The sequence below is a fragment of the Motacilla alba genome, chromosome 1 (genome assembly GCF_015832195.1).
Source record: "Motacilla alba alba isolate MOTALB_02 chromosome 1, Motacilla_alba_V1.0_pri, whole genome shotgun sequence".
NCBI classification, from domain to species: Eukaryota; Metazoa; Chordata; class Aves; order Passeriformes; family Motacillidae; genus Motacilla; species Motacilla alba.
In genome coordinates, this window is record NC_052016.1 from 30,139,546 (window position 1) to 30,153,850 (window position 14,305).

Below are 14,305 nucleotides of genomic sequence, written 5' to 3' on the forward strand. Positions count from 1 at the left end.
GCAGAGCTCATGTAGTGCTGGCTTGAAGGAAACTATATTTGCATTTGTTAATTCAAACTGATTTGAGCTTGGTCAGTGATGCTAACATTAAACTTCTTTGGTCTGAAATAGAGTGTGGGGGGAAAGCCACAGAGTGGGGAGGGAGCAGTGGAAAGGGCACTCTGCATGTTTAGCTTATGCTGTATGTTTTCTCTTGTCCATCATACATCCTAATTTGTGGCCTGTTGGTAAAGTTTTATGGAATTGATTTGTATCCTGACTATAGATACGTGCTCTCCGTCTATGCTAAAGGGTGCTGTGCATTTCAGCGGGACAGGTGTTGGGGCAATCACAAGAACACCTTTAGGAAGTTACAGTTACAACAAATTCAGAATTGGAGTACTTTGTGACTTTCTTACACCATGCAGATTGCCAAGAAGCAGTGGTGTAAACTGGCATACAGCTAGTGCTCTGACACAAATTTTCCACAGAAAAGTACCACTTTCAACTTTAGGGGGGGAGGGAGTGGGGTGATTCTCCAGCTGTTTTGTGTCGAGTTTTATGTGGCAGTTTATATTGTTCCTTGTATGTTGCTAAATAAAACGTACCAAACATTTTGCAGTTCTGTTTTTAACTGAGCAAAATAAACTGAAATAACTACTTGTGATGCTGAATTTTGGCTGCTAGTAGGACTTTGCATCCATGTACCTTTGTCTGGCAGGAGACTGCTAGGCTCGTTACGAAAATAAAGCGAGCGGGAGAAGAGCCACAGTCGTGGAATTAAAATGAAACCTCACTGACTATAAAATGAGTTTTGCTACTGCCAAGAGATGGATTGGAAAGTGCTGGGAGGAGCTAGGATCCACCACATCTGGACTACATCCCCCGGCAGCCTTCGCGCCGCCCCGCCGGCCCTCCCCTACCTGCAGCGTGCAGGTGGGCGCGGTGGCTGCCGGGGCTGGTAGTCCCTGGGGAGGGCAGGGCAGGGCAGGGTCTTCCGGCCGGGCGGGGTGCGGAGCCATGGACAAGCTGAAACGGGTGCTCAGCGGCCGCGACGCGGAGGAGCCGAGTGGCCTGGCCGAGGTAGCGCTGCCGGGCGGGGGGCACCGGCCGCCCGTCCCCGGTGTGCTCGGCGCGGTGCCGGAGCAGCCGCCCCGAGAAGGCGCCGATGGCATGGGCAGGCGGTCCCGCGTGGGCTCCACTAGCGCTGCCCCTGCGGGTCCCGGTGCCGTGGCACGGCCCGCTTCCCGCGGGACACTGGGGACGGTGCCTGAACAGGACAAGGCGCGGCAGCGCCTGAGAGCAAGTTTTCGCGCTCGGTAGGAGGCAAGCGCTACAAGTAAAGAAGTTCCGCTTTTGTTTTTCTCCTCGTTTCCAGGTTATCGATGCGACTTCCTTAGGTTGGGGCACCCGAGTGAAAGGTTTCATTGCGTGTTTTGCGATCGGATGCCTGTGCTCGATCTTGGTAAGGACTTTTTGCCAGATCTCCCCAGTATTTGAGTTACAGGAGCCCAGATAATTACAGCCTCCCTCTGTGCTGCTACTTGATTTTTCCGAGTCTCTGTGCAGTCCTTTGACTCGGTTTCAGTTAGATGAAATACACTGACTCTTAACAAGAACGCCAATAAACGCGATTTACTTTCGTATGCGTAATTCTGCAGTTTGGCTTCAAGTTTTCTTAAGATTTCTTTCGTGACGTGCCACTTCTTGGATATATATGTCTGTTTCAATTTAAAACCTGTTAATTTCCCCCTCCCCCTTTCTCTAAATATTGCTTTTTAGGGTAGTTGTCTGCTATGGATACCAAAGAAAGGGCTGGTACTCTTTGCGGTGTTTTATACCCTGGGGAATATTGCATCTATTGGGAGGTAACAATCTTTATATATGATTTCCCTAATACAGATGAGAAACAAAAGCAGAATGATAGTGCATGAGTGGTAGAAGCTGTTGCATTTGCAAGAGAAGATTTGGTTTTATGGATAATTTTATTGTTGAATTCTACAGAACAGCATTTCCCCAGTAGTGCCCTGAAATCGTAAGGAAAATTTTATTTTTTTTTTAAATTGTTATTAGTAATGCATTCAAGGTAAAAGTTGCTCATCAGTAAGCAGGAATCATACTCATGCTGTAAGCACTGAGGTTTTTTGATTTTGTTGGTTCCTCCTCCCTCAGATAAAAATAATTCTTTGCCATTTTGCATTTGGCAGTGTTCTGTGTGTTTTAGTGAGTATGTTTGGGGCAGTCTGTCTGTCAGGGCAAGCACATGTAGTAAGACTTCCTGGCCTTCGAGGTTCCTGAAGCAAAGCCCTGCATACTCTGTGACAAGCCCAGCTTTCTGTGATTGTGGAAACTTAGCATGATGCAAGAAAGCATAAATGATGGATTGGAAGTAATATGCTAATGAGGCAGAATGATACACTATATGAGGCAGAAATATCACTTCAGATAAAACTTTCACCTTGTGTAATTCATCCAGTATCCATCACCAGGGCCCTAAATGAGGCTGCAGATCTGGTAAGGGATCAGAGAATGGATGCAGGCATGAAAACAGCCTTTTATGTAGAGGAATTGAGCTGGATGACCTGGCAATCCATGCAGAGCCTCTGTGGATGGTGTTCTTGAAAAGCAGATTTAAAAAGCACTTTTGAAAAGCAGGTTAGAAAAGCATCTGTCAAGGATGATCTGATTGGAGCTGACCTTGGCCTGTGCTTCTAACTTGATAGTTCTGCTCTGACGGAACAAGTGTGAATAAAATTGTAAATACCTTGCACAAAGAAAAGGGGGAATGGATTTTGTCTCGTTGTATAATCCCATTTCTTTTGTTTTGCTGCACTGATTGCCATAACAACACAGTGTACTGATGCCCCTATGGCAGCAGACAGTTTAATCTTACCAAGTTTCACTTTTGCCTTTCTCATTTCCGTGTTCATCTCGGCATGTTTTCCACAGCACCATGTTTCTTATGGGACCAATGAAGCAATTGAAGCGGATGTTTGAGCCTACACGTTTGATTGCTACTATTGCTATGCTAGTAAGTATCCAAGGAGTTGCTTTTAACTCATACAAACCTGGCAACAATTTTCATTGTGAAGTCCTTTAATATCCATGGATCCAGCTATGGCTCAGGATGTGCCTGGGGGTGGTTTTTTGGTTCATGTTTTTTTGTCTTTTCTTAAATTGTCTTGCTGCACATCTGCTGTAATGGCAGGGTAAGTGTGGCGGCAGAAAAGCAGCTCTCTGTTAGGCAAGACTGAGCTGAAGCCAACTTGTTTAGCTAAATGAGCATTAAGGGTCTGTGGCTGGTGTGTGTGAACCATGCATGTGCTTTTTTAGGGTGCTTGAGGTCACAACATCATATTTATGTGTGCTCTAAGAAGTGAATGATGGGAAACAATTTTTTTTAAAGCTGTCCTATGGATGTTGCTAGATATTTTATTTTGCATTATTTTGTCTTTTTATATTGGGTCTGATTGTCTTGAAGGAGCTGTGTAGGTATTTCTACCTTGATAAAATCATCTCTTTGTAACAAAGCAGCTGGGGAAACTGTGCCTTGGTAACCTTGCATTAGGGATCTTCCCAGCTGGCTGATAGCTTCAGGTTTTGAAACTTGTATGACAGAATGAAATTGCAAATTCAACATTCAGTGGAGTCACCCTTGGGATTATTTTATTTTCAGAAGATGGAAGTTATAGCAAACCTTGTGTTGTGTGTGTTTCTGTGTCTGAAAGTTGCTGATAAGTTTCAGACTGACTCTTCTTTAAAGTACACAGGTTTACAGGTTTTTTTTTTTGTCTCTGTTTGCTTCTGGCAAGTTTCCTGTTTGCTTCTGGCAAGTCAAAAAGTTGAAAGGTGGTTTAACTTGCATGAAACTCCCATTTTCAGTCTGAATATCTTCAGAGTGCTTGCTTGCATCAGCACTTCCCAATTTCTCTTTACACATCCAGAGATGCTGCAGAGCTTGAGAAATTGACTGTGTATGCTTGCAGATCCAAGCAAGAATCTACTGTGTGGTGTGTGTGTGTGTGTGTGTGTGTGTGTGTTTTGTATGCATCCAGGATGCCTGGAGTCAGGAGAATTCCTGGAATGTTGTTCACTGGGATAAAGCCAGTCATTAGATGTATGATGCTGTATTTAGACCAATATACAAATCACCACCTTAAAACTAATGGAAGAACTGCTTTTATTGTCAGTACTGGTTGAGCTCAAGTATATGATTTCATTGGCAATGCATGTCTTAGTGTCTGAATATGCAGTACTGTATGTTTTTTGGGGTTTTTTTCCATTTTAGCAGAAAGATGCACATTATAATCTCTAGTAGCACAATGGTGCATGTGTTTCTAAAGGCTGTTAGATGCTGATGAAGGAAGATGAATTATCAACATCTATCATAGATAAATGAGCTGTCATATCTTAAATTGAAAATGAAAACTAATAGGAGGCGTCTGTTAAAACTAAGGGTCAAAGCAGAAGATGATCCTACTACTCGGCAAGATTTTACCTGTAGTAAAGAAAGACACTGTGCAACTCTGAAAACAGAAAAAGTGCTGGTTTGAGTGACTGTGCCTTACTTCAATATGTACACAGGAGAGCTACTAAGCAATAGCCTGCAGTTCTTGAAAGTGTAGCATGGTTTTAATTGGTGAGCTTTTAAGTAATGACAAAACTTCAATGCCGTGGTAACCATGTAATCATCAGGAACTGTGCAGAAGCAGAAAGACTAAGAGTGGTAACTGAAAAGTATTTGAAAACTCTTACTTATGCAAATTGATGAAATGTGGTGTGTGCCTGTGACACCAAGAATTGTGTGGGATGGAGTAGGGACCTGCAAAAGAGCTGCAGGAACCACTTCCGCTTGCTCCTTTGGAGCCATAAAATAATTTTCTGATTTTAACCACCCTGATATTTCCTGATGGTTTTAATTCACTTCAAAAATCTAATAGCGAGAACATTTTAAATACAAGAAACTTTTAAATAAGAGGAACTCTTATGATGCAGAATTGAATAAAACTGTGAAATTATGTAATTCATTTCTGTCTCTGTGAAGGACCCCATTACAGTGTTGCAATATTTGTAGAAACTGGAGTTGTTTCTATTTTTTAATTAAAATAATTTGTTTTCTTCTAGTTGTGCCTCATATTAACACTGTGTTCCGCTTTCTGGGTGAGTACTGGAGTCCTGTATGTACATATAAGTGGAGTTAATGTAACTGGAATAAATTTTAAAAGTAAGATTCTTACACTGTTGTCTCTGCTGTGTTTCTTCCCCCCTCTCCTCTCCCCTCCAGTGGCATAAGGCAGGACTCGCGCTGCTTTTCTGCATCTTACAGTTTTTTGCCATGACATGGTGAGTGATTCCCTCCATACACACTCCACTTTCTGTTGCACCTGACACCAGTAGCTGAATTGTGAGTGGATTTTGATGTTGAGTTAGGTGGAAGGAAAATTTTTACCTTGTCAATCCCTTAGAGTCAAGACAATGCATCAGTGCGGGGCTGACCTGTTCGCACTTCTTGGTCTCTCACACCACTACAGAGGCTGTGAGACAGAGCTCAGGGCTCCATTTCTAGAGGAAGTTCCTTTGATTTCTCTGAGCTTGTTTTTTTTTCTTTCCCTTTTAAATCAATTTGTTGCCTACTATCTGGTATTCCTCTTTTACACTCTCCTGAATTTGTCTCATTCAGAAACCCAGTTATGCCAATCAAACTGTCAGTGTTCTTCATGTTAACATATGATCTGTGCAAGGTCACCAAAGGAGTGCACAAACTGATATACACACCTAGCCAGCCCTCGATGCTAATCTTACCTACCTGTAGGTGTTGGAGCATGAAGAATACTGGATACAGGAGAGCTGTGTTTAAAACGCTTTTACAACATCCCCCTCTATTTTGCCCTAGTGTTTCATACCCTGGCTGGCCTAAGATGGCTTGCAAGGATACTCCTTCCTGTTACTCACAAACTCATAGCTTCATTTTGGGTTTATAACTTGCAGTTTAGAATATCAGAGGAGTTGTTCTTATTTGTGATTCTAATAAAATCTGACATGAAAAGTAACTTTCAAAATCTTTCTTCTTAGGTACAGCATTTCCTTCATACCATATGCAAGGTAAGTTTCTCTACTCTCAATGGAGAAAATGAGAGGGCTTCCCATAGGAATATGTAAGCCTGCTGACCAAATGCTGAGCATAAGGCTTACCTTTGGAATGCCTGAATGTTGGTCGAAACTGCTACTAGACAAGTGTATTCTTCTGTGTCCCTTTTGTCCTGTTCTCCCCCATGAGCACTGTTCTGTATGAGCAGGTGGGCACTGAGCAGACCTGCTTGTCTCTAAGGCATTTGTGTAGTCATGCAAATAATGGTAATGCAATTAATATATGGTCATCTGATCTCTACAGTCCTCAGTGTTTGTGGGATAGCAGCATGGAATGACTCTTATCAAATCATGTAACTCAGGTGACTCTGATTCTCATGTTTTTTTCTTTCTCCTGCCTGTAGGGATGCTGTGAAGAAATGTGTTTCAGTCTGTCTGTCCTAACAGGAATACTGGATGCCTCACAAAGTTCTAGGAAGTTCTAGGTAGAACTGTGTTGGATCACTGTGCTGTGTAGTTTCCTACTTCTGTCTTGAACACGTGCCTTTCAGCTGCTTGTTAGAAGCTCCTTGTATTACACCCAGTGTCTGCAGTTGCTTGGGTTTGTAAGCAATGATGTCTGTGGGACAGGGGGCTTGTGATCAAATGAAATTCAGTCTGGCAGAAGAACCAGGCAGAGGTCCACAATTTGTTATGGTGATTCTTGCATAAATTCATGCATTTAATTTTGCAAAAGTTTCAAAGTAATGTGTGAATCTGTAAAGTGAAGACCTTGGCTCGGGTGGGACTGTTCCTGTTCTAGAGTTGAAAACTGATTTCTTACCAACAACTTGGGATTTTTTAAAATAGCCTTATGTCACTTAATCTTTGCACTGTTTGCCTTAGATAATGAAATATTTGTATTCTTTCTTTTCCTGTCTCTCTTGAAAGATTTTAGGTTTATGAGACTTATAAAAGATGTAATTCTAAAACCAAACATGGTTTTGGACTAACCATGAAATGTTTGCACCTTTAATGAAATATTTAATTCTCAGTCCATACTGATAGTCTTTCCTTAAAATACATGAAAGGGACATTTTCATCTGAAAAAGTCTTGTTGCTGTTGGAAAAGCATTCGTAAAATAAGGTCTATTGATGTTTTCAGCTACCAGGAACCTGAGTTCTTTTCCTTGGTCATGGTTGCAAGGTAGGAAGCTGTCATTTTTCACATTAAGTGAGATGCTTCTCTTCTTCTCCAGCTGTAGCATAAGAGCAATGCAAAGGGCATGGTGGGCAAGCAATAAAATAATTTATATATGTCCTTTCTCAAAGGACAAACTGTCATCAGGTAGAAGTGGGCGATTGTTTTTAAGCAGCCTCGGTCAGGGAGAAGACATTTTCTTCTGAACTTGTAAATAAGTTAAAACTCCAACATTTCTCTTTGTTTCTATGCAAGTGGAATCAGTTTTCTTTCTGCTAAAACTCTTGCACACACCACTGAACTTCTCTGCATGGAGGAGAAAGCACAATATTCTGTTGCCTGTGGTAGCAAGGAAAGCTTGAAACAATGCCTCTGCCAGCTCCAAACAAGTGCTGAGTGGTCTGTATCCAGATTCCAAGGCCACTCTGTTCTCTTCATCTTCTGAGCTACGTATAATCATTTACTCCCACGGCATTGCAGTGGTCAGTGTAACATCTGAGCACAGATTCCTGCTTCTGCTGTGTATTGGCACTGATGTTGGGATGAAACAGTTATGCAGATTCAAGTACTGCATCCTGGTGCTTTTGTTACCTCCCAGGATTTAGAATTTAGTGTTGAAATAAATATGTTGACTATTACTCTTCTTGAAAAGATTATTTGGTTAAATTCCCAAGAGAGATTGGGAATTAAAGAAAACAGATCCTTCTTTTCTCTGGCTGATCTAAGACAAGTGTCTAAACTGATGTGTGTCTTTTTTTTTATCAGGGACTTAGTTCAAAACCTAATTTGCATCAGTCAAAGGACCTATGCCAGTCTTTTCTTAGGACTTTGATAATGTAGCAGAATTCCTTTTGTATAAGGGAAATTGAAATGCAACCCTAATGCCTTTTACATTCCAGTATTCCTTTAATTTTAGCATCTCTGAATGTCCCTGGAAAAAGCTACAAGCACAGTATCCATTGTTCCTCCTTGCCCTCTCCAACTAAGTTATGTTAACTCCGATCATCATTCCAGGTTTAGCAGCCACGATAACAGAATTTGACTTTTGGGATTCTTTTTCTTGATTACTTCAGATTAGGAGGAGTACATGTCTTTTGCTTATTCCTTGGCTAGCTTGGGCAGGGTTCTGGTAGCCTGACTATCTGGAAGTTCTTCTGGAAGAACAGTATACTTGGGTATGGTGAATATTAGTTTGTTAATGTGCACTAGTTCTAGCTAACTAGAACCTTTTAGCTGGCTCTTGTGAACACGGCCAATTAGAAGTAGGAAATTTATGAAAATACCAGTAGATAGTACTTAAATGGATTTTTGTCCTTTCCCCCTCTCCTCTCAGTTTAAAACTGTAATTCCAGCTTCACAGCCTTTTATTCAGGAAGAGAGAAGAACAAATCTTCATTTGACTGCACAGCACATGAGGCTAAGCAATTGTGCCCTTACAGGAAGGGAACTCAAGGGAACATGGCAAGGACACAAGGATCACAAGAGTGCCACAGGGGTTTATGTTGCCCTATGTTGTTCCTGGGGACATCAGACAGTAGGAGAGACTTGCCATATTCTTACCAATATGTGAAATATACTCAGGGTTTGTTGCTTCATCTACAAACAGTTTTTTATTTAAAACAGCTCTCCCAGAGCAAAACTCTTTAGATTCTTACTTACTTTGCAATAGTTGTAGTGAGGCTGTTGACAAGTTTATCAGCAAAAGAAATTTCCCCTTTACTGAAGTACATTATTTTATATGATTTTTACATAACTGGGGAGTAAACTATATAAATATTCCCTCGAGTAGTTTTCAGTCTGAATTAGATTATATCATTATACCTGTTTTTTTTTTTTGGTCATTAAACCTACTTTGTGTTACATTTTGATATCATTAGCTTTGGTTATCTGCTTGGCAGGAAGCATGGTGGGTATTTCTGAAGCTTTCCATCTCACTGTCCTTGAGGGCAGGAATGTTTGTTGCATGCACTCTACTGCGAATAGAGAGCTTCTGGTTGGAATCACAAAGCTCCTTCCTTCACAAAGTCCTTGCTCAGTTGTTTACAGCACTTAACTCAAGGCTGACTTCCCTAATGAAACTTCTTTGATGTTGGGTGCCCATCTCAGTAGGATTTGGTGTTCTAGCAGAAAGTGCGTTTTGCTCAGCCTGATGACCAATTTGTCCACTTTTTTCACTTTTTGCTGTACAGATAACATAACCTCAACCAAGCAGCCTTAGGGTACAGTTCTAGCAGGAAATTTTTATATCCTGGATTAGCTGACTTTCCAACTATATCAGAAAGGGAAATAGGGAGGGTGGTAGTCATCTGTTCCCAAAGTACTGAGACTCTATACATTGAAATACGGGATTTTTTTTTTAACTACTTCAACATTTTGCTCTGTTTGATGTGATGAAGTCCATTATGAATACTGGTACTATCTGAAATGGTTCAACCCTGATGATGTGAACAATTTAATCTCATTTAGAATTTATAGTAATAAGATTGTTCATGAGCTGTTGTGAAAACCAAGGAAGAATTTTCTGCCACAAGTTGAAATTCTTTTCAGAAACCATGTTTTTAAAAGGAAAGTGTGTTGGGCTCTCTGTATGCCTCCAGCTTCCTGAGAACAGTTCTTTCTTCATTTTAGTACTTAATCATGTTCATGAAAGTGAGATCACTGTGCTGTTGTAAACTGAGGAGGAGGAGGATGTTTAAACACTTTTGTCTTAAATACTGATGTTTACAACCATAGTAAATGATGACCATTTTGGAGGGAAAGCACACAAATGGTTTGTTGTCTTAAAACCATGTGCCTCGCTATAATGTGACTAAATTTTTTACCAACTGTGGAATTGTTTTGTAAAATAAAAACCAAACTCAGAAAAAAATCTCTGCAGTGTTTTATACTGTTACTGGTTGTGTTTGCTGATGTGCTTTTTCTGTGTATTTACACTGTTTGATTTCTACTTTGATAAACGTCTTTTTTTCTGACTTACAACTTGCTCTGTAATGAAGTGAAACCCTTACAAGTGCTGTTTATTTCCTTCAATAAATTTATCACTGCATTAAATTAATTGTTCTTATAGTTAATGTTCTTAATGTTCTTATGGCTTTTAAAATGATGCTGACTCTCTAGATGATGCTGAAATTGCTGTGGGTAGTGTGTTTCCTTTTATTTGTGTGTTTGGCTTTTAAAAAATTATTGTCCTGTCCTCACTTCCTTTGCTGTACACTCAGCTTGTACTGCTGGGGGGAGTTTTTGTGTCACCAGTGTTTTGCAGCAGCTTCACCCAGCAGTTGCAGGCACCTAGACAACTGGTTGGCGCGAGTGGAGTTGTTAAGGTGAGTATGATATTTTTATTATTTCATATTTATTTGCCTTAAGAGTCAACCTAGGTATGCCCACAAGCTATCCTTAGTCCATGCTACAGAGGAAATAATGCCTGGTGCTATTCTGTCAGCAAAGACAACAGGAAGCAACATGCCTCTGAAATAAATATGCTCTGAGTGCTGATGTACACTCAAAAATGTAAATGAAGTAAAATATCAATGATTTATGAAGTTGTGTTAAAAATAATTAGAGGCAATAATTTTATTATTTTTATCTTTCAAAGAACTGGTCTGTTTAAGTGTGTGCCTACTATGCATCCAAAGACCTGCCGTGGTTTAATATTCTTTGGCAGCATATCAAGACTGTGTGTCCATCAGGCTGTTCAGGGTATGTTACACTGTCTCATAACTGACAGGTGGATTTTTTTCCCTATCTGCAAGGGTGGTGGTGAGACTTGTGTGCTGTGGGAGACTGTGTTAAATTTTACTTTTTTGTTGTTGTTTTTGGTTTTGGTTTTTTTTTTGATTGTTCTTCTGAGCAAGCTCTGTCTCACAGCTGACTGAACTGAAATTTCTGTCTTACAGGAAACTCCAAAGTTGCATTTGGAATACAAGCAGCAGCCTGTCTTCAGTAGTATAGAAACCATGGGGTTTGCATTTTATCTTTTTGAAAAGGTTAGAGTGTCCCAGGAATGTCAGGAAAGCTGAATACATCTGTGTCATATCAAGGCAACTGCGATTTCTCATAGGGCAATAAATCCTTCCCATGTCTAATACCTTAGAGATATTTTGCTTGCTTAACTCAACCTCCTGCATAACAACAAAGCTGTTGAACTTTGCCACTTCATTGTCATGCTGAGGTCTTAATACCTGAATGATTAAAAAAAAAAAAAGTGAAGTCTTTATTTGCAATCCATAAACAACGATCAGCTGCCCGAAAGCGCATTCTGTTGATTAATGAATTTGCATTTTAGAAATGCTCTGAAAGGGTTTGTCAGTTGTGCTACAGTGTCTAGTCCCTGAATCCCATTGCCTTGCAAAGTCACCAGCATTGAAATTCAGTGACAAGGCTCTTGGAAAGTTGCTGTAATGTCTGCCCCTTTCCCTTCTCCTTCCTCAAGGTCTGATTTGCAAGAGAAGATATTTAATGGATGTGAGCCATTCAAAGATGGGGGTTGATAGTTATTTTCCATCCCTTGCTTGTTGAGAACAACCTTCCTGTTGAGCTCAGCCTTTGTTGCAATATGTGTGGGGGTACAGGCTTGTAAGTGCCCAGCCATGAAGTACTGGAGATTCCTAAAGGGAAAAAAATCCTGCTTTTCTCACTTTTCAGAAGAAAGCTGCTGGTGAATTAGAGATGGAATAGTCTATCTAAGCTGCCAGTCTTTGGGATTGCTATTTTAAGTTAGCCTGGTTGAAACCCTTTTAAGTTTCTCTTGTGTTCCCTTGTGGTATCTTTAAGAGAAGGTATTCCTGAGAATTTGTGCTTCAAAACCTCTGTGGGAATAAGTGTGGAGTAACATGGGTGTAGTGTAAAAATGGTACAATGAAAGTGTCACCTAGTCAGTGTGATGTCATTGCAGCTCTGAGGGACTGTCATGCCCTAAAAGCTGCGGAAATAACTGAAAGCTGGAGCGGGGCTTTTGTCACAGGGCACATAGTGATACAGGACAAGGGTGAACAGCTTCATACTGGAAGAGAGGAGATTTAGATTAAGGATTAGGAAGAAATCCTTTACTGTGAGAGTAGTGAGGCACAGGAACAGATTGGCCAGAGATGCTCTTGATGCCCCATCCCTGGAAGTGTTCAAGGCCAGGCTGGATGGGGATCTGAGCAACCTGGTCTAGCGGAAGGTATTCCTGCCCATGGCAGGAGGGCTGGAATGAGATGATCTTCAAAGTCCCTTCCAACACAAACCATTCTATGATGCAATATGTGATGTGAAAAGGAAACATTTTAAGATGGGCATGTGCTCCTGTAGTTTCTGTTTGTGTGTAACGGGATGTGTCAGGCTCATCGCTTTTAAGAGAATCAACTGCTTCAACCGAGTTATAATTGCAACTTGTTAGCAGAAAGCTTTAACCTACACATCCAGGTCAAAAGCGCATGTTTGGTTTGCCCAAAAAACACTGAATGTATTACTTTCATTCTGAGCTGTTGTAAGTAGAACTTAAAGCTTTGCTTAGAATCTCTTACTTTTAAAATTATTTTCTGATCCTAAAGATGGGAACAGTAATAGTTTCTTCCTCTAGGTGATAATTCATGTCTTAAGATATCACTGAATATCTTCAAGTCAAAAAAAAAAAAAAAACAAATTAGAGAAAAGAATAATTATTGTTTACAGCAAACTAAGTTACATTTATCACCAGCCTGACTATATATATTTGGTTTGCTGTTAATGTTTTGGTGAGGGGGCTACAGAGGTGGCTTCCCTGGAGAGCTGCCAGAAGCTTCCCATACATCGATAGAGCCACGGCCAGCTGGTTCCAAGATGAACCCACTGCTGGCCAAGGCTGAGCCCACCAGCAGCAGTGGTAGCACCTCTAGAGTAACGTATTTGAGGAGAAAAAACCCTTACACTAAAGCAGCCAAAGAGATGGGAAAGAATTTGTGAGAGAGAAAGCCCTGCAGACACCAAGGTCAGTGGAGAAGGAGGGGCAGGAGGTGCTCCAGGTACCAGAGCAGAGGTTCCCCTGCAGTCCATGGTGCTGACCATGGTGAAGCAGCTGTGCCCCCGCAGCCCATGGAGGTCCATGGGGGTGCAGGGTGCTGGTTCCACCCTCCAGAACAGCTGGATGCCCATTGGAAGCTGTGATTTGTGGGAAGCCCAAGCTGGAGCAAACTCCTGGACAGAGGAGCCCGCACTGGAGCAGGTTTGTTGGCAGGACTTGTGACCCTGCAGAGAGCCCACACTGCAGCAACCTGTTCCTGAAGGATTGCACCCCGTGGAAGTGATCCATACTAGACCACTATGTGAAAAACTTAAGGCTGTGGGAAGGACTAATGGAGAAGTTCATGGAGGACTGTTTTCCATAGGAGGAATCCTGTGCTGGAGCAGGGGAAGAGTGTGAGGAATCCTTCCCCTGAGAAGGTCACTGGCAGGGAGAGGGAAGAGAAAACCAGGAGGAAAGTTAGGCCTGGGAATAAATGAGGGGTGGAGGGAAGGTGTTTTAACATTTGGTTTTATTTCTTATTAGCTTACTCAGTTTTGATTGGTAATAAATTAAACTAATTTTCCCAAGTCAAGCCTGCTTGGCCCATGATGGTAACTGGTGAGTGATCTCTCCCTGTCCTTATTTCAACACATGAGCCTTTTGTAATATTTTCTCTGTCACTGCTGAAGAGGGCAGAGGATGGGAGAGACAGAGCAGTACCCAAACTTTGGTGGGTACCTGGCACCCATCCAGGGTTAATCCATCACACTACATTAAGTTTTCTCCTTGGGTTTGTTTTTTTGTGTTTTTTTTTCTTCTTCTTTCTCTTTTTAAAAAGCATGGAAAGTCTTCTCTGCTCTCTGGGCTCAGAATTAATCTCAGTATAATCTCAGTTAAAACACCAGACAGGGAGGTACCACTCAAACAAGCTGCCTGCCTTTCTGCTAAAAACATACCCAGGGGAAGTGACTGAAACTGTGCCCTCACCCCGACATTAATGAAAAAGCTAATCTTCTTTAAGTCTCCTCTAGCCTAGAAATCTCTTAAGAGGCTGGATGCATGATTAAAAAACAGAGGGAAAGCAGCTGTCTTTT

The 14,305-nt window shown here is 41.4% G+C and overlaps 1 protein-coding gene across 2 annotated transcripts; it reads left to right on the forward strand.

The window, feature by feature from the left end:
• The first annotated feature begins 901 nt into the window (after window positions 1-901).
• Window positions 902-12,287, forward strand: SFT2D2 (SFT2 domain containing 2). 2 transcript variants are annotated; one of them, XM_038141382.1, is made up of 9 exons: window positions 902-1,062; window positions 1,358-1,444; window positions 1,762-1,847; window positions 2,929-3,010; window positions 5,104-5,139; window positions 5,264-5,322; window positions 6,052-6,081; window positions 6,471-6,551; window positions 7,211-12,287. In XM_038141382.1, the coding sequence occupies exons 1-8, from the start codon at window positions 1,000-1,002 to the stop codon at window positions 6,508-6,510; spliced, it is 483 nt and encodes a 160-aa protein (XP_037997310.1). In that variant the 5' UTR covers window positions 902-999; the 3' UTR covers window positions 6,511-6,551; window positions 7,211-12,287. The 2 variants fall into 2 exon arrangements, with proteins under 2 accessions (XP_037997310.1, XP_037997301.1); XM_038141373.1 differs by having other exon boundaries at window positions 6,471-11,491.
• Window positions 12,288-14,305: the final 2,018 nt, after the last annotated feature.